The sequence below is a fragment of the Geotrypetes seraphini genome, chromosome 5 (genome assembly GCF_902459505.1).
Source record: "Geotrypetes seraphini chromosome 5, aGeoSer1.1, whole genome shotgun sequence".
Taxonomy (NCBI): Eukaryota; Metazoa; Chordata; class Amphibia; order Gymnophiona; family Dermophiidae; genus Geotrypetes; species Geotrypetes seraphini.
The window spans coordinates 170,232,182-170,249,610 of NC_047088.1; the positions used below are offsets into that span (position 1 = coordinate 170,232,182).

General features: G+C 41.2%; 1 protein-coding gene across 3 annotated transcripts in view; it reads right to left on the reverse strand.

Moving 5' to 3' along the window:
• Positions 1 to 17,429, reverse strand: part of HIBCH (3-hydroxyisobutyryl-CoA hydrolase) — a 201,039-nt gene that overhangs the window by 37,686 nt on the left and 145,924 nt on the right. For all 3 annotated transcript variants that reach the window (XM_033946048.1, XM_033946047.1, XM_033946046.1), the window contains 2 exons: positions 13,153 to 13,211; positions 3,191 to 3,272 (listed from right to left, as the gene is read on the reverse strand). In XM_033946048.1, coding sequence (XP_033801939.1) covers positions 3,191 to 3,272; positions 13,153 to 13,211 — 141 coding nt within the window. The remainder of the gene's footprint in view (positions 1 to 3,190; positions 3,273 to 13,152; positions 13,212 to 17,429) is intronic.

Consider the following 17,429-nt stretch of genomic DNA (forward strand, 5'->3'; position numbering starts at 1 on the left):
GATATTTTATAATATGGACATTCCTTTGCTGTCACATAGATATTTTATAATATGGTCTGTCCTGTTCATAGTTTGCACATTTCAGTTTGTAAAATGGAGGTTCTAGCTGGACATAGCCAAAACTTGGACATTCATTTTCATGTATTTCAGAACAGGCTGTATGTCAGCGGACCCTGTTCTAAACTACATGAGACATGGATGTCTGTATCTGACATACAGATTCTGATATCCATATTTTGAGTTCAATGTCCTTTCTAAAATTCCATTCAAAATGTAATATGCACATTATTCCTTGATACATGTTGAAATACACATATTTGTTTGCTATAAGCAAAACTAGATGGAATGCTCACCGATGAGTAAGATTATTGTTATATAAACCCAAAAATCCCCCAAAATCGATTGACCCTCTCTGAAACCAATGTCTGATTCTGACTGCCACATACCAGAATGTGCACAGATGCATTTCTGACTACTCACCCTCTGACTAGAGGGGAAAATGTACAGGAAAAGTAGGGTTAGACCAAATGTTTTTCACATAGGAGGAAAGATGAACCAGAGATAAAAATAATTTAAAATTGTAAAAATAAAAAAAAAACAACCTCCCCCCCTAAATACTGACAATGGGACTCATTTTCAAAACATTAAGATGTCCAAAAAATGGCATAAATCGGCAATAATCGAACATTTCCCAAGACGTCCTGGATGGAACAGCTGTCCGGAGCTAAACCTGTTTTTAAAGCATCTAAGTGCAAAAAAGGAACCCAAACAGACTATATGACCGCTGCAGGGATTAAGTAATGACCCCCACACACTTCCCCAGTGGTCACTGACCCCTTCCCACCCCACAAAGATCTGAATGAAACAGTACATACCTGTCTGTAGAACAGCAGCACCTGGTATGGGAAAGCCTCATGGAGCAGCACATATGTATCTTAAGTAGTCTGGTGGGTGGGCTAGTGACCCATACAGAGGAGGTCCCAGATCCATAAGCCACTCTAACCACTACATTTATGGTAGAAAGAGTGAGCCCACCAAAACCCTACTATACTGCCATATAGGTGCCACCTACAGGCATAAGGACTATTAAGAATGGTAGACAGGTGGGTATAGTAGGTTTTGGGGGAGTTTTGGAGGGCTCACCATAAATTATAAGGGGGTTATGGTGAGATATACATCTGGCACCCTTTCAGTAATATTCACAGCCGTGCCCTCTAAGGTGCTCTGTTGGCACGTCTGTTAGGCCAGTCCATTACAATGTTGCCCCCCACCCCATGTCCACATGGTCTGGATTTGGGCATTTTTGTGGTCAAAAATGATTTTAAAAAAAATTAAGCTTCCTAAGGTTGGATGTCCTGACGGCCAGGACATCTAAACAGGCGATAAAAAAATATGGACATCTAGCGGTTTCGAAAAAGCAGGTTTTCAGCATTTAAATTTTGAAAGCACTTCTCAGGACGTCCAAACTGGACTTAGACACACTATTAAAAACGCCCCTCCATGCCTATATAATTGTGTCACTATACAGCTCAAGTTAGCCAGTTGGATGCTATAACGTCCACTAAAGAAAGGCACAATTAAGCAGATGAACCTGACACAGATCCATGTTTTGGCATGAGTGTCTGCCTCAGGAATCCCAGCCTCTAAGTCTTGCAATTACGGTAGATAAAAATACATAATTTCATTACGTCTCTTATATATAGGTCTGGTAATGTATTTATTTATTCAATTACTTTTTGATTTACCACTTATTGATTTAATTATATATTTTTCATTCACCTTAATTGCAAGACTTAGATGCTAGGACTCCTGAGGCAAGTAGTCATGCCAAAACATGGATTAGTGTCGGGTCTATCTGTTTAATTGTGCCTTCCTTATTATAAGATCCAATTGACTAATTATGCAATTCTTTGGTGGATGTTACTGCCCCCCTCTTTTACTAAGGTACGCTAGCTGTTTTAGTGCACGCTAAACGCTAATGCATTCATAGAATATAATGGATGCGTTAGCGTTTAACGTGCGCTAAAACGGCTGGCGCACCTTAGTAAAAGGACCCCTGTATTATATGGACACTGCCAGGCTTTAGGGTTTGTTTAGTTTGGTGGTTTGTTTGTTTTTTACAATATTTTGATGATTAAAACATTTTGATATAAATAATTTTTCTTCTTGTTCCTCTTTCCTCCTTTATGGATAACTTTAGGCCCATCCCTACTTTTGCTTTATTCTAGAGGAGAACACAAACAGGCAAACAGAAGAGTCCCTTGCCTTGGGATACAAGCAAAAACGACAAAAAAAAAAAAGCAAGGGGGATGTCTTAACAGCCAAAACAAGTCTATATTGAAAATAGTAGGTCCCAATAAAGACTTGTTTGGGTTGTTAAGACATTCCCCTTGCTTTTTTTCGTTGGTTTTGCTTGTATTCTAGAGAAGAAAATTGGACAGGAGTAGGAAATCCACTAACACTATGCTTGCATGGATCATCAGACACTATTTCTGGCCTATCAGTTTCCTTCTGCCTTTTTTAGCTTCAACTCAAATCAGAAATGGTCTCTTCTATAGCTTCAGTAAATGAAAAGTCCAAGGTCTAGGTTTTTCCCCTTCCTCACAGTGAAATACTTGGCCAGGAGCCACAGATCACAGCTTCCTGTGGAACCCAATAAACTAGCAGGCCAGTAGGGGCTTTTAGTGGTGTAGAAGTGGGGGGATAAGGGGAGGGCAGTCCGCCCCTGGTCCTGGCACCTCTCCTCCTCTCCACTCCTTCCCATTCTTCCCTCCCGCTGCACGTGTGCCTTCACTTCCCATCCAACGTACCTCTAGCTCTTCGCCAGTGTGAGCAGCAACTACCAGTGTCGGCTCTCCCTCTGATGTCACCTCTGGATCCCACACCTAGGAAGTGACATCAGAGGGAGAGCCGATGTGGGCAGCAAGTTGATGATTCTGCTCGTGCCAGGAAAGTTAAGGAGCTAAAGGGGGGGGGGAACGAAGGAAGGGAAAGAGCAAGGGGGGGGGGGGCAGGAGAGGCACTACCGCAACGGGCGCCTCTCACCCTTGCTATACCACTGGGTGCCTTGATGTACAGATGATAGTATTCCCTGCACCCCTCCACAACCATCGGCTCAGAGAACAGAAGCTAGATTTAAAATCCATATTTTAACTAAAAGCACAGTAGCTGTATCAGTTAAGTAACTTACCTCCAGCTGTTGAAGTGCGAAAGATGATCCATCCTTCTTCAAATTTTCAACTATATCTTCCACACTGTTGGCTGAGAATAGACTGACAGTAAAAGGAAAACACATATAATTAGACTGCTGAAATGTGATTAGCATATCTTCCGCATTACAGTGTCTGTACATTAACAAAGGATTTACAGAATTTGTTGCTTTCAAAATAGGCCATAGTATTCAATATCTATGTGAAAAGTACTTATTTTTACCATCTGAAGAAAAAGGATCTCATAGTTTCAAAATTTCAAATATATTATAGCTTTGGATAATATTTACACCGTTGCATAAAAGGTAACAACTTACAAATCCAGTTTTCTCTAGGACCATAAGAACTTAAGAACAGCTATACTGCATCAGATCGATGGCTACAGCAAGTACCTAGCAAACACCCACATTCCATGCTACTGATCCCAGGGCAAGCAAGAACGTCCCCGTGCCTGTCTCAATAGCAGACTATGGACTTTCCTTCCAGCATCTTGTCCAAACCTTTTTTAAACCCAGATATACTAACCACTGTAACCACATCCTCTGTTCTAAAGCTTAACTATTCATTAAATGAAAAAAGAAACATTTCCTCCTATTCATTTAAAAAGTATTACCATGTAACTTCATTGTGTCGACCAGTCTTTGCATTTTTTGAAAGAGTAAAAAAAATCGATTCATTTTTACCTGTTCTACACCTCTTTGAACTAGAGAGTTGCGCGGGGACAGAAATCCCACCCGTCCCCACCGTCCCCGCCAAAGTACCACCCATCCCCACCCGTCCCCGTGAGGAATCCCACCGTCCCCACCCGTCCCCGTGAGGAATCCCCTCCATCCCCACCCGTCCCTATAAACTACAGAAATTGTTATTTCATTTAATTATGCTACTAAATTAAAGGCTCTGGGAGAAACCCATTTACAAATAAGCAAAAAGACTTAATTAATTTGGAAATATTAATTGGGAAGAATACATACTTTGTAAACGGGTTTCTACCAGAGCCTCAAGTTTCAAGTTTAAGTTTATTTATATTTAATGGTTCGCTTAATAATTCTAAGCGAATAACATAACAGTAAATATTGGGATAAGAACAGTTAAAAATATTTTTACAACTTAAAAACATTATTAACTTAAAAATAAAAAAAACATGGTCATGACAAACTAACAATATAGACAATACTGGAATGGTTGGAAAAAACATAAGGGGGTAAAAGTTACAAAATTATTGTTTCCCCGCAGGGAAGAGAAGAAAACTGGATGGGGTAGGATGGAACACTGGGATTGGGGTATAAATAAAGTAAAACCTTTTCACATTTTGATTATTTTAAATTATCGAGGAAGAAAATTCCTCTTTAAAGATTGAAAGAAGCTTTAAAAAGAAATGTTTTTAGGTTGGTTTTAAATAAAGTGAGGTCTTTGATGTTTCTGATATATAATGGAAGAGTATTCCAAATAAGCGGGGCCTTGACTGAAAAAATATTGTGACGCCTAGTTCCTATTATTTTCAATGAAGGGACCATGAGTAGCTCCTGGGTGTTAGATCGAAGATGACGATTTGAAACGTGAGGGATTAATAGACGATTGATAAACTGAGGTTCATGTGTAGTTAATGTTTTGAAAACTAATAATGCTATTTTATATGTTATTCTTTGATTAATGGGTAGCCAATGAGATTCTATCAGATATGGAGTCACATGATCATATTTCTTTCCCTGATGTATTATTTTTATGGCGATATTTTGTATTATTTGTAAACGTCTTTGTTCCTTGTATGTAATGTTTAATAATAGAGAATTACAATGTTACTGTGCCTCCCTTTCTCCCCCCTTCCAAATTGGTCTGGCTCCCATCTTCTTCCCTCCGCTTCCCCCATAGTCTGGCATCTCTGTCTTCTTCTCTGCCAGCATCTTCTCCCCACTCTCTTTTCCCCATTTCCTTTCAGCGTCCTTCTCCCCCATCTTCCCCATGTCCTGTCAGCGTCCTTCTCCCCCCTCTGTCTTCCCCATGTCCTTTCAGCATCCTTCTCCCTCCCTCCATCTTCCCCATGTCCTTTCAGCGTCCTTCTCCACCCCTTTGTCTTCCCCAGGTGCTTTCAGTGTCCTTCTCCCCCCTCTGTCTTCCCTATGTCCTTTCAGCATCCTTCTCCCTCCCTCCATCTTCCCCATGTCCTTTCAGCATCCTTCTCCACCCCTTTGTCTTCCCCATGTGCTTTCAGCGTCCTTCTCCACCCCTTTGTCTTCCCCATGTCCTTTCAGCGTCCTTCTCCCCCCATCTTCCCCATGTCCTTTCAACGTTCTTCTCCACCCCTTTGTCTTCCCCAGTGCTTTCAGCGTCCTTCTCCCCCCTCAGTTTTACCTTAAGCGCCTTTTGTTCTCCACTCCACCTTTTCTCCCTTTCTCCCTCCCTGCCATTTACCTTTGTGGCGCTTACCCGCCCGACTGACAACAGAACAGGCCCGGTCCAACAAACCTCCCTGCCCTGTAGCTGCAAATCTAAATTACCTTCTTACAGCAGCTGAAGTATTGAAGCTGCTGTAAGAAAGTAATTTAGATTCGCGGCTACAGGGCAGGGAGGTTTGACGGACCGGGCCTGTTGTTGGTCGGTCGGGGAACCTGGCTGGCTATGCTGCACCCGGGGCGGACCGCCCCCCGCCTTGTACCACTGCCTTTTCCCTGCCTGCCCTGCCACAGCACACAGCCGACCGGAAGTCTTCACGATGTCAGCGCTGAAGTCGGAGGGAGGGAGGGCTTTGCTTAAGCCCTCCCTCCGACATCAGCGCTGACATCTGGAAGACTTCCGTTTGGCTGTGTGCGGCAGGGCAGGTAGGGAGACGAGCCTCGTGGCTGAATACATCCAGCCCCGCAGGAACCCCGCGACCCTCGGAGGCGTCCCCACGGGATCCCCGTGACCCGAAGGGTGAACCCGCAGAATCTCTGCGGGTCCCGCGGGATTCCCGTCGTCCCCGTTCCCGTGCAGCTCTCTACTTTGAACTCATTGCTGCATGCCTTTAATTTGTAACTCTCTGATAGAACTATATTCCTCAGCTGTTAAAAGACCTATTTTGCAACTGGATTTCTACTTCCCCACAGGATGCCGAGTCTCTTTTCTTCAGCATCTGCCTTTGATATCTGTAAAAGGATAATGAACGCAGCTAGATACAAGCTATCTCCCACTCTCCTGTACATTATCTTTAGTGAAGGCTGTAGCAGGAACCGTGCACTTGTGCTTCTTTTGTTAATTCTCACACAGATGAAATCAACCCACTATAATCAATTGTAGCACAATGGAACCTCAGAAGATCTGTGCTGCTAGAGCAGTTTTCTTCAACCTTTTTACACCTATGGACCGGCGGAAATAAAATAATTATTTTGTGGACCAGCAAACTACTATAACTGAAATTTTAAAAAAACCCGTCTCTGCCCCGTCCCCGTGAGCTCGGTCCCTGCAAACCATCTGATCCCATCCGCACAAGCCTCAAATAGTTATGATTTTATATTGAACGTATTTTATTAAAGTATAAAAAGAAACAATATATACAAATAATACAGAGCAAGGATCATCAAAACTCCTGTCTCCCCTCCCCTTCACATATATCCCCTCTATCAAGAAAACTGAATAAGCCAAATTATTACAGAATGCTACACAGAAATATCATGCTAACAGAATACTGCAGTCACACATAACAGGAATAGTGTTAGGGGAATGCAACTAGGGCAACTGTCCCCTGGTCAGAGAGAGCCCTATGCCAGCTGGAATCTAAAGAAGCACTGCCTGGGCTTTGCAGTCCCCAGTTATGTCTAACACCATTCTAGAGCTGCGATTACAGTGAATAGCGATATTTGTCACAAAATAATATTAATTATCTCCCTATTAGTAAGAATAGATAGAATTATTAAAACATAAGTTCAACAACAATAACAGAATATCACCACAAAATTATCTGCTACATTATCTACTGCAACTTATTACATTTTTAGACAGAGTTTCCTAGCTATGTCACTGCCATAGATTTATTAATATTGAAAAATGGTTAAATTTGCACAAATTTGGAAATGTGGAAAATAAAGCAGCTTTAATCATATTTGCAATATACATGCATTTACTCTTCTGTGTAAGTAATGGTTAACAGAACATTTGTTGCTTTATTTCATGCCAGTGCTACTGCAGAAAAAGATGACCTAAAGTTACTCAAATTCATTTTTCAGATTAAATGCAGAATACCAGCAGATATAACTTATTGCTCTAGCAAGTTGTGTCACTTCTTTTTAACTTTATTAATTGCAATGCCTCCTAGAACATAGAAGCATCTGGTGTTAAATTCTAATTTACCCATGCAGCCTACTATACAATGTCTTATGACATCCATCAAGGTCAACTTTATATATACATATTTTTTCTGTGTTATATTATTAGTTACTTAGGGGTCTTTTTACAAAGCATCACTAAAAAGTGGCCTTTATTTGATATATGATATACTGCAATTTTTAACAGGAAAAGTTAAGTCAAAGCGGTTTACAAGAAGTAAAAACAATGGGCAACGGTTAAAAATCAATAAGACGGGCAAGATAAGACGACGTAGACGAATGAACAGACAAGGGAAAGGTTTACAATATCAAAGAGGAATAAAATCCAAAACAGGAAAAAACAAAAGGTGAAGGGATTTTTTTTTTTAAAAGGAAGAATGAAAAAAAGAGAAAGAAGCTATAAGAAACTTAATTCAAATGCCATTTTAAAATAATATGTTTTTAATTGCACTAGGACATTTTAGTGCAGCAGTAAAATGGATAATTTTCAATTTTTTGTATTAATGGCCATGAGCTAATGTTGCTTTTAGTGTCTGGCCATTAAAAAAAAATTAGCACATCAGCACTTACCACTAAAGAGTATTAGGAATTGAGGTTGATGTTGGACAGATTTCTATAGTTTGTGTCCCACAGATGGCAAGAGACTGGAAGAAGATTAGCCAAATCCAGCACAAGAGAACTGAGGTCAATACTGGACAGACTTCTACAGTCTGTGTCCCACAAATGGCAAGAGACAGGTGAAGTTTCAACACCTCCAGTGTGTTAGATCAAGTGGGGGTGCTGTGTAGCTTAACGGCAAGGCATCTTGACTGGTAAGTTGAATACTGGTCACCAATACTGGAGTCTTGGTTATAACCATATACAGTTATCATCCCCATCAAATTTGGCTGCCTATATAGTTAGAATCAAGTTTCAAGTTTCAAGTTTATTCATTATTTGATTAATCGCCTATCATAATTACTAAGCGATTTACATTTACATAAAATACATAATAAAATGATTAACAATTATATAAAAATCATTTTAAAAAACTAGACAAATTTGAACAGGGAAACATTGGGATAGAGGGGGAAGAAATACAATTTATAATAGAAAAGGAGGGACCTATAAGGGTAAAAACACAAAGGACAAGGAAAACAAATAATTATTTGGAAATAGTATATATATATATATATATATATATATATATAGCTGACTAAAATGAAATGGAATGGTTGTGACTTCACAACTAGCAATTAAACATGGGTGGCATGGGCCTGTACAGAGTGGCAGGCATGGCTCTGGCCACTTTGCTAGGCAGACAAGATGGACCGGGAGGGTATTTTTCAGCCATCATTTACTATGTTGCTGTTTTGTATCCAAAAAGGGCTCACACGCTAATTACACAGAAATGTAGTTGTGCTCATTACCACAGATATGCCTACTCTCCATCCCCCAGCAGTAAAAATAAACATTTTTAGAGGGTGGTATGTGTATGTTAACAAAGAACTTACTGCAGGATGCCTAGGCACATCCCACAGTAAGCTCTTTTAAACTGCAGTAAGCATGCACTAGCGATTACTAGTGCTGCCCGATTCACGATTCGAATCGATTTAATAAAAAAAAAAAAAATCGGCCTCTCGATTCAATGACCAACCCTTCCTAATCAGGAGCGGCAGCGCTGCCTCTTGCTGGACGTTTGCTGCCGCTCCTGCTTGAGGGAGGGTCAGTCGGAAAGGCCTGCATGCTCCCCCAGCTTCCCTGCTCTTACCTTAAGCAGTTAATACAGCAGCCTGCAGGATCGCTGGTGCTATAGTGATCCCTGCAGCTGCCCGTCGTCCTCAGCAGCACGTTCTCTCTGCTACGGTCCTGCCCTTGCTCTGACGTCAGGGGCAGGATTGCGACAGAGAGAACGTGCTGCTGAGGACAGCGGGCAGCTGCAGGGATCGCTATAGCACCAGCGATCCTGCAGGCTGCTGTATTAACTGCTTAAGGTAAGAGTAGGGAAGCTGGGGGAGCATGCAGGCTTGCGGGGGGAGCAGGCCTTCATGGCGGGGAGGCAGGCCTGTGCAGAGGGAGGAGGAGGAGGAAGAGAGACTTTGCGGTGGGGAGGCAGGCCTGTGAGAGGGAGGAGGAGGAGGAGGAAGGAGTAAGAGAGGTGAGGGGAGATGCCAGACCTGGGGTGAAGTAAAGAGAAGAGAGAGACCAAACCAAAAAGAGGGGGCGTAAAGCAGAGGAGAGGTGCTGGACTAATGGAGAGAGAATTGCAAGACCACAAGGAGAAGGGTACAAGAGGGACAGATACTGCTCCAAAGTAGGTGGGCAGGGTGCAGGATGGCAGAAGAGATGGTAGGAGAAAGCCTGTTCCTGGGGAAGGGGATACAGGAGGTAAGGAAGAGAGAAAGAAGAAGCTGGATATGGGGAGAGACATGAAACAGAGATAAGATGCTGGGCATGGAGGGAGCATAAGAACAGAGACACAAGGGGGACACTACTGAAGAGGAGAATAGGAACAGGGACACAGAAGAAAGATGCTGGATGAGCCTGAATATGGATGAGAGAGCCTGAAGAGATGAAAATTAGGATGCCCAGAACCCTTGGAAGGGCGGGATCTATTCAAAGGCAACAACTCGGGCCTGTGATCCTCCACACTGGCCATAAGGTCATCCAGACCCTGGCTGAACAGCAGCTGTCCCTTAAAGAGCAATCAGCTCAAGTTCACTTTAGAAGAAGAATCGCCAGACCACTGCCAGATCCAGAGCATCCTGCGAGCCATAACAGAATATTTATTTATTTTAGCATTTATATACCACTTATAGCCTAAGTGGTTTACTTTCAGGTACTCAAGCATCTCTCCTGGTGGGCTCACAATCTACCTAATGTACCTGGGGCAAATGGGGGATTAAGTGACTTATCCAGGGTCACAAGGAGCAGCATGGGATTTGAATCTACAACCTCAGGGTGGTGAGGCTGTAGCTCTAACCACTGTGCCACACACTCCAGAAAGCTTAGCAAAGACTTTCAAAATGTCATACAAGGCATCAGCCATATAATCCAAGTTACAAAGCACCACAGTTTGGAATAGCATGCCCAAGCCACTAAGAGGCTGACGCCACCTGAACACCAGCGGCTACTAGATCAAACAAACGCTTAAGGACAAAACCCACACTGGGGAGAGAAGTGCGCTTGGTGATCTGTGCCAAGGAATCCACCTTTGGGGGAGCAAAGCGCTTGTTAAAGGCATCCACCAGAGAATAAAGCCGCACCATGGCACGAGCACAGCACAAGGGACCCTCAGGAGTATCTTTGATGTCCGTAAGAATCCAAACAAGGTCAGGATGATCAGGAAAAGAGGCAAATTGTGGCTTCAGGTCACTCATGAGGGAACATTCTGCAGTGACAGGCAGCTCAGACTGTAGCTTTAATGCCTGTAGAGAATCAGAGATCAAATCCACAATAAGCATGTGCTTGAAAAATCTGCCCCAAACTGGAGAACCGCCAGATCTGCCACAGCTGCGGCCGCCATGGTGCCCTCCTGCAAAAACAGAGATATGCAAAGTGAATCTGGAGCAACTGCAGGCAATTCCCACGTATCTGCTGGCACACCCTAGAGGAGGCAATAGAAAAGACCCTGGATCACAGTTGCAGTGGTCCCTGTGCACAGGACAGAGGCCAGCAGAAGGGAGACAGGCAAAGGACCCCCCCCCAAATTATGCCTGATAAAGCATATCAACAAAATCTGGGGAAATCCTTTCTCCATGGTGGGAGCCAACCCCTGCACTCCAGTTGAGAACTGTTTGGAGGATTTACTAGGTTTATCCTCGAGGCTCGCTTGCATTTCACCATAGCATCGCCTGTACACTCCCCAGGGCGCCCCCCCCCCCATGCCATTTCTACGGGAGTCAGGACAGAAGGTGCTAGAAACCCCTCCATGGAGAAGCTGAATACGGCTGTGCATCCGACAGCCATCCACTCAAATGAGGCAAGAATCCATGACATACTGCCATGGGGAGGTCATCTATGTGGTTTTCTTTCAAAAATGAAGCTGGCAAGTATAAAAAATAACTTTAAAATCAAACCTGGAAAAATACAAGATGGCCACCATATTTGATTTAAAATGAATAAAGATTTATTTAAAAAAAAAAATTGCCCTGGAAAACCAGAGAACCCTCAAAAAACAGCAATTTTAGGATTTATGAAGTGGGGGTAAGGCATGCAGGGAAAGCACTTAAAAACCCTTTTTTAAAGAAACCCCCCCTCCCCCCTAAAATCTCTGATTCAAGCTTTTAGCTGGTACTCAGAAACATGTGCTGATAGGAAAACACTGCAGATAGAGCTGACACAGCTCACAGGGAGATCCTGTGTCTCAACTTTCTGGAAAGCTTAACTTTGAATCTTCTGACTGCCCCACTGGCCTGACGTCCACAGCTAGTCACCTCCGCCATCTTTGGACACACCAAGCAGCGCACCTGGCAGAGGAACGCAGTCTGGCTCTGATCCCAGGCACGCCTCCTCGGAACCACCCTGCTGCGCTTGATCCATTAGCGGACAAACCTGGGGTGGGCTATCTCTCAAGGGAGCTCCAATCTGATGTGCACACTGTCCAGAGGGCTTACTGACAAGCAGGGAATCCTCCAGAAGCAGACTTTTCCCAAAGATCTGTGATCTCCCGTAGTTGGGAGCTGTCTCCGCAGGGAACTTCCACAGCATGAAGGCGAAAACCGCGAACACAAAGAGTGAAATTACATGAAATAAAAACACGAGTAGAAAAAACCAAGCTGGCTTGTAGGAAGAAAGACTGAGGTTACAGGGACAGTAATGAGGTAAGAGGGGGAGGGGTTTAAGTCTCTGAAGTTTGAGGTTTCCTACAAAGTCCTGGCAGGTAGACGGAAATAACCCCAGTGGTCCCCAGAATAAGTGGGATTGTACAAGAACTTTAGCATTTATAAGCCAGCTGTATACGTTTAGGCCTGCCATTAATTTGCCTAGATGTATGAACCTAGTGCTGAAAATCAAATGCTAAATTCCTAATTTTCTTAGCCTAAATCCACCTGTTGCCATTCACTTTATATGCTCCTAAATTTAAGTGTTTAGTGAAATTTTAAGTACAATGCTATGCACTCAGTTACAGCACATTTTCAAAGATGGCAATTAATGACCATAACTCTCAAAAGGATCCTTTTACTAAGCTACATTAGACACATGCCTAACATAGTAAAAACAAAAGCCTAATGTAGGAGGAGCTAATGTGCTCCGCATCAGTTTTGAGACATGCACACACTAGTTATTTTTATAGGCGTTTTCATTTTTTTTTAAAGTGTGTGTCTGAGGCAGAGGAGAATTCCTGTGCCAATCATGATTTCATAGGAGGTCCTTACTAACTGCTACCTTGATAATTTTTTTTTTTTTTTACATGGTCATGCACTAATGGCAACATTAGCACACAGCCGTTAATGAAATAAATAGAAAACAGAGGGGTTATAACTGCAGAAAAGTTGCTTTAGCAAATGGGAATGACCTGCATAACGTGCTAAGGCCATTTGTTACTACATCTTAGTACAAGGATCCCAAAGTTAGGAGCATAAATCCTTTGAATATCAAGGTCATTGTTTGTAATCTCAGATCTCAACAGCACAGGGACCTAGAAAATGCATCAGGTACCATACCTGTTTATCTTGTCCATGTGCTCATCAAGAATGAATGGCTTTCCTTGATCAATTTTGCTCTGTTATAAATACAATGTGAAATGGTTAAACTGTGCTTTAGACTCCATGAAAACCTTCAAAGCCTAAACTAGAGTGTTTATATTCCCTTATGACCCTGGGCAAATCACTTAACCCTCCATTGCCCCAGGTAAGATTTAGATTGTGAGCCCACTAGTGACAGAAAAAATACCTGCATAAGTGCCAACTGCTTTGGTGTACCTACAGAATGGCAGTATATCAAATCCATAACTTAAGAGGCAGTTAAATAACAGGATTTGGTTTTATGAAATAGTCCAGGATTTTAATTCAGAATTAACAGCATAGTTTCAGTTTATAGACAGCATTTACCTCATAACTAAGCAGTTAACCTAGTATCGGGGCATAAGGAACCAAGGTCAGTCTCAATTGGGGGCATCTTACCTCTTAGTCAATACATGGCTACCTTGATCAGAGGCCTAGTAACTCAGAAAAGTCATCCATCTATAAATCAAGACTGATTCAGAGGTTCAACAAGGAATTGCTGGGAAAACCAGTGTTCTTGGTTGAGCAGAGTTGAGCCACTGAACCTGAAGAGACCTATGAGTTCCTGTGTCTATGTATCTGTTTACCTATTCCTGTAAGTAGAATTGTTTAGTGAAGTTGGTTTAACTGTCAGGTGTTTCCTAGAAGACTGATGTAACTGGATTAACTGATCTGGACTGTTTTTGTATTCTCTATGCTATATAATTTTACTGTGCAAAAACATAAGTCAGGCTGCTGTCCTGGCTATGTAAACATCTCTAAAAAAGCCGTCTGTTTGTACTATAAACTGGTGTTGACTCATATTCTGCAGGGAACTCTGTATCAAAGGCCTCAGAAGTATCCTTCCTATAGCTTAAAGGATAAATATTTTAGAGCCCCTTCTCTAAGGTAGAACTCAGGACAGTATGATGCAAATGAGAAAAGGCTTCTTCATTAGTCAAAGCAGAGGAAATATGTCCTTTCACATTTTGAAGGGAAGTTTAAGGGATATAGAAGCACATACTCAAGGCAGTAGGAAGAGACCTGATGCCCAGGAGCATCTGTCCTACTCTTGGGGAACTCAAGTGCTGAGGTGGAGAAGAAGGACTCATTTCCAGGTACAGCTCTAAAAACAGGAATTGATGTCAGATACAGACTGACCTATCCACTCTACCCTATCCATTCTATCCACTCTATATGCACTGCTTCTAATTCTTTCTCATGGATATTAATTGTGGATATTCCAAAAACTTGACTGGCTGGGGTGCCTCCAGGATCAGATTTGTGAACCACAGAGCTAGCTGGGGGGTTTTAATGTGAGATTTAACACCTCTGTATCGATTCCCTGTATGTGGCCCTATTTTCTTCCTTGCTACTGGGGTTTGCAGTGTGGCATTCTCTTTTACTGAAGCAAAAACAACAACAAAAAAACTCAGCAGCTAATAACTTTAATAGCTTTATTTATATTCCGTCATACCTTTCAGTTCAAGATGGTTTACAACAAGAGAGACTGCATGAATGCAGCTAAGTTACATCATTAGTATGAAGTAGGAGGAAACACACAGGGGTGCAATGTAGTTATATATAACATGAGCATGCCGGAAGGCATAGAGGAAAAATGATTAAGGAAGTTAAACAAATTTGTTAAATAAATACGTTTTCAGCAATCTTCTGAATGATTGGTATGACAAATGGTTAAGGAGTAAGTCACTTAAGAGTATTGCTCCAGATTCCTGCTTGGAAGGAAAGTGTCTTGTCGAGAAATTTTTTGAATTTGCATCCTTTGGGAGTTGGAAAGGTGAATAGTAATGTTCTGCGTGAGAAGCGAAGTGTGTCTTGGAGAACAAACTGATTCAGAAGGTAGGTGGGTACCATGCCGAATAGTGTTTTGAAAAATTGTTATATCTGGCCGTGTATAATACAATGAAAATTCTTCACAAGGATCAGGTATCAATCAAGAATAACCCAGGTGATAACGTTTTTTTCACCCTTACTTCCCTGTGCACAAGAAAGAGCTTTTTCAACAAGTTTATTTGCCCTCAGAGATGCCACCAGAAGATCAACATATCATATCTACTGGCTTTATGCACCTAATCGTCATAGGGTCAAAACATTTAGTGTGTGTCTTTTTGTTTATTTTTAGTTTTTAGTTGTTTTAACCTTAAAACCATAAATATTTTAAAGAAATTTTTTAAGTATTAGAATACTTAGCTGGCTGGTGGTAGATGACTAGTAAGGGATTAATGAGCCAACATGTTTCACCCTTCGGGGGGGTTTCCTCAGGGCTACTATCCCTTATTTCTGCCAATAGTTCACGACATGACCACCCAGTCAAACTTGTACTGGGTGGTCATGTCGTGAACTATTGGCAGAAATAAATCAGTCGTATGGCTGTGTTCTGGATTGTTCTTAATCTTTTGGTAGTTTTTTTGGAGGATCCTAGGTAGATGATGTTGTAGTAGTCCAGTGAGCTTAGGATTAGTGATTGTATTAATAGTCTAAAGTTTCAAGTTTTATTAAATTTTAATATACCGACCATCAACAGGTATCTAGCCGGTTTGACCCTATGACGATTAGGTGCATAAAGCCAGTAGATATGATATGTTGATCTTCTGGTGGCATCTCTGAGGGCAAATAAACTTGTTGAAAAAGCTCTTTCTTGTGCACAGGGAAGTAAGGGTGAAAAAAACGTTATCACCTGGGTTATTCTTGAATAGTGTTTTGAAGCATGGGCAACTGAATTTGAAAATTATTCTGGCCTCAACTGGTAGCCAGTGCAGTTTTTTGAAATATGGGGCGATGTGGTCTGATTTTTTTTCAGGTTATAAATCAGTCGTATGGCTGTGTTCTGGATTGTTCTTAATCTTTTGGTAGTTTTTTTGGAGGATCCTAGGTAGATGATGTTGTAGTAGTCCAGTGAGCTTAGGATTAGTGATTGTATTAATAGTCTAAAGTTTCAAGTTTTATTAAATTTTAATATACCGACCATCAACAGGTATCTAGCCGGTTTACAAGTTAAAATAGGATAAAAATAATACTAATAAAAGTAATATTTAGAGTGGGGACGTGAACACTGAGACTTTGACTAGACATACTAGATAGTGATGGTTAGAAAAGAAGGGAAAGGGAAAAGTTACATTATTAGAAGTTTAAAAAAAAGAAAAAGAAATGAAGAGGGAGAGGATAAAACATTAGGGATGGGATCGCTTCTTGAAAGCGGTTGGCGTGTTTAAGAATAGGTTATATTCAAGAGCAAGAGAACGCATCTTGAAATAAGAATGTTTTTAATTTAGTCTTAAATTTATTGAAGTTGAAGTATGGTTTTATCGTACGTAGTTTTCATAGTAGGTAGAAGCATTTTTTTTTTTTTTACTAAGATGTCAGTGTGGGCGTCAAATGTCAGTTGCTGATCTAAGGTCACTCCAAGGATTTTTACAGTGGGGTTAATAGGAAAGTTTCTCCCTTGTAAGCTGAAGGATGGTTCTTTGTATTTGTTTGTTGGGGTGGCCATAAATATTTTAGTTTTTTTTCAGGGTTTTGTTTTATGGAGCAACATAAAATTAAATTGAAAAATCCTAATTTTGACAAAGAAAAGTTTTAGGGCTATTTAATATTTAGTTATAAGAAGCACAGATCCCAGTGAGCTTCACCTTCAGCCTCATAAAGTATCCAAAATGTCTGCATATTTTATCTACATTATTGAAGTACTTTAGATCCCCCAGGGATATTCCAGGGAATTTGCCAGAGATAGCCATTACTTTTATTTACAAGAAAAAAGACGACATATGATATTGCTACTGGCTTCTCTCTCCCTCTCTCATTAAAATCTTGGCTAACAATCTTCAGTTATAACTTGGAAAATTTATGTTTCTGTTGATCAATCCAGACCAAACTTGATTTATTGAAGGATGCTCTTCAGTTAATAATTCATAGAGGCATAACTGATAGTATGAAAATATTTTGATTACCTCTGTATTCTAATACTGATGAAACATCCTCTGGTCTTCTCTATTTTCTACACTCAAAATGTTTTAATACTTCTGAATATATATTTTTTTTAGATCAATTCCAGTGGGTGAGATTTTATTGCTGTTATTTTGCTCTAATCCACTCTGTACAATTTTAATAATTGAAAGTAGCAAACTATAAGCTTGAATATTAAAATTAAATTCTATATTCACAGCCAAAAGTTCACATTTTAACTAATGGCTTGCTCTCCCAATTTTTCCTATAAGTTG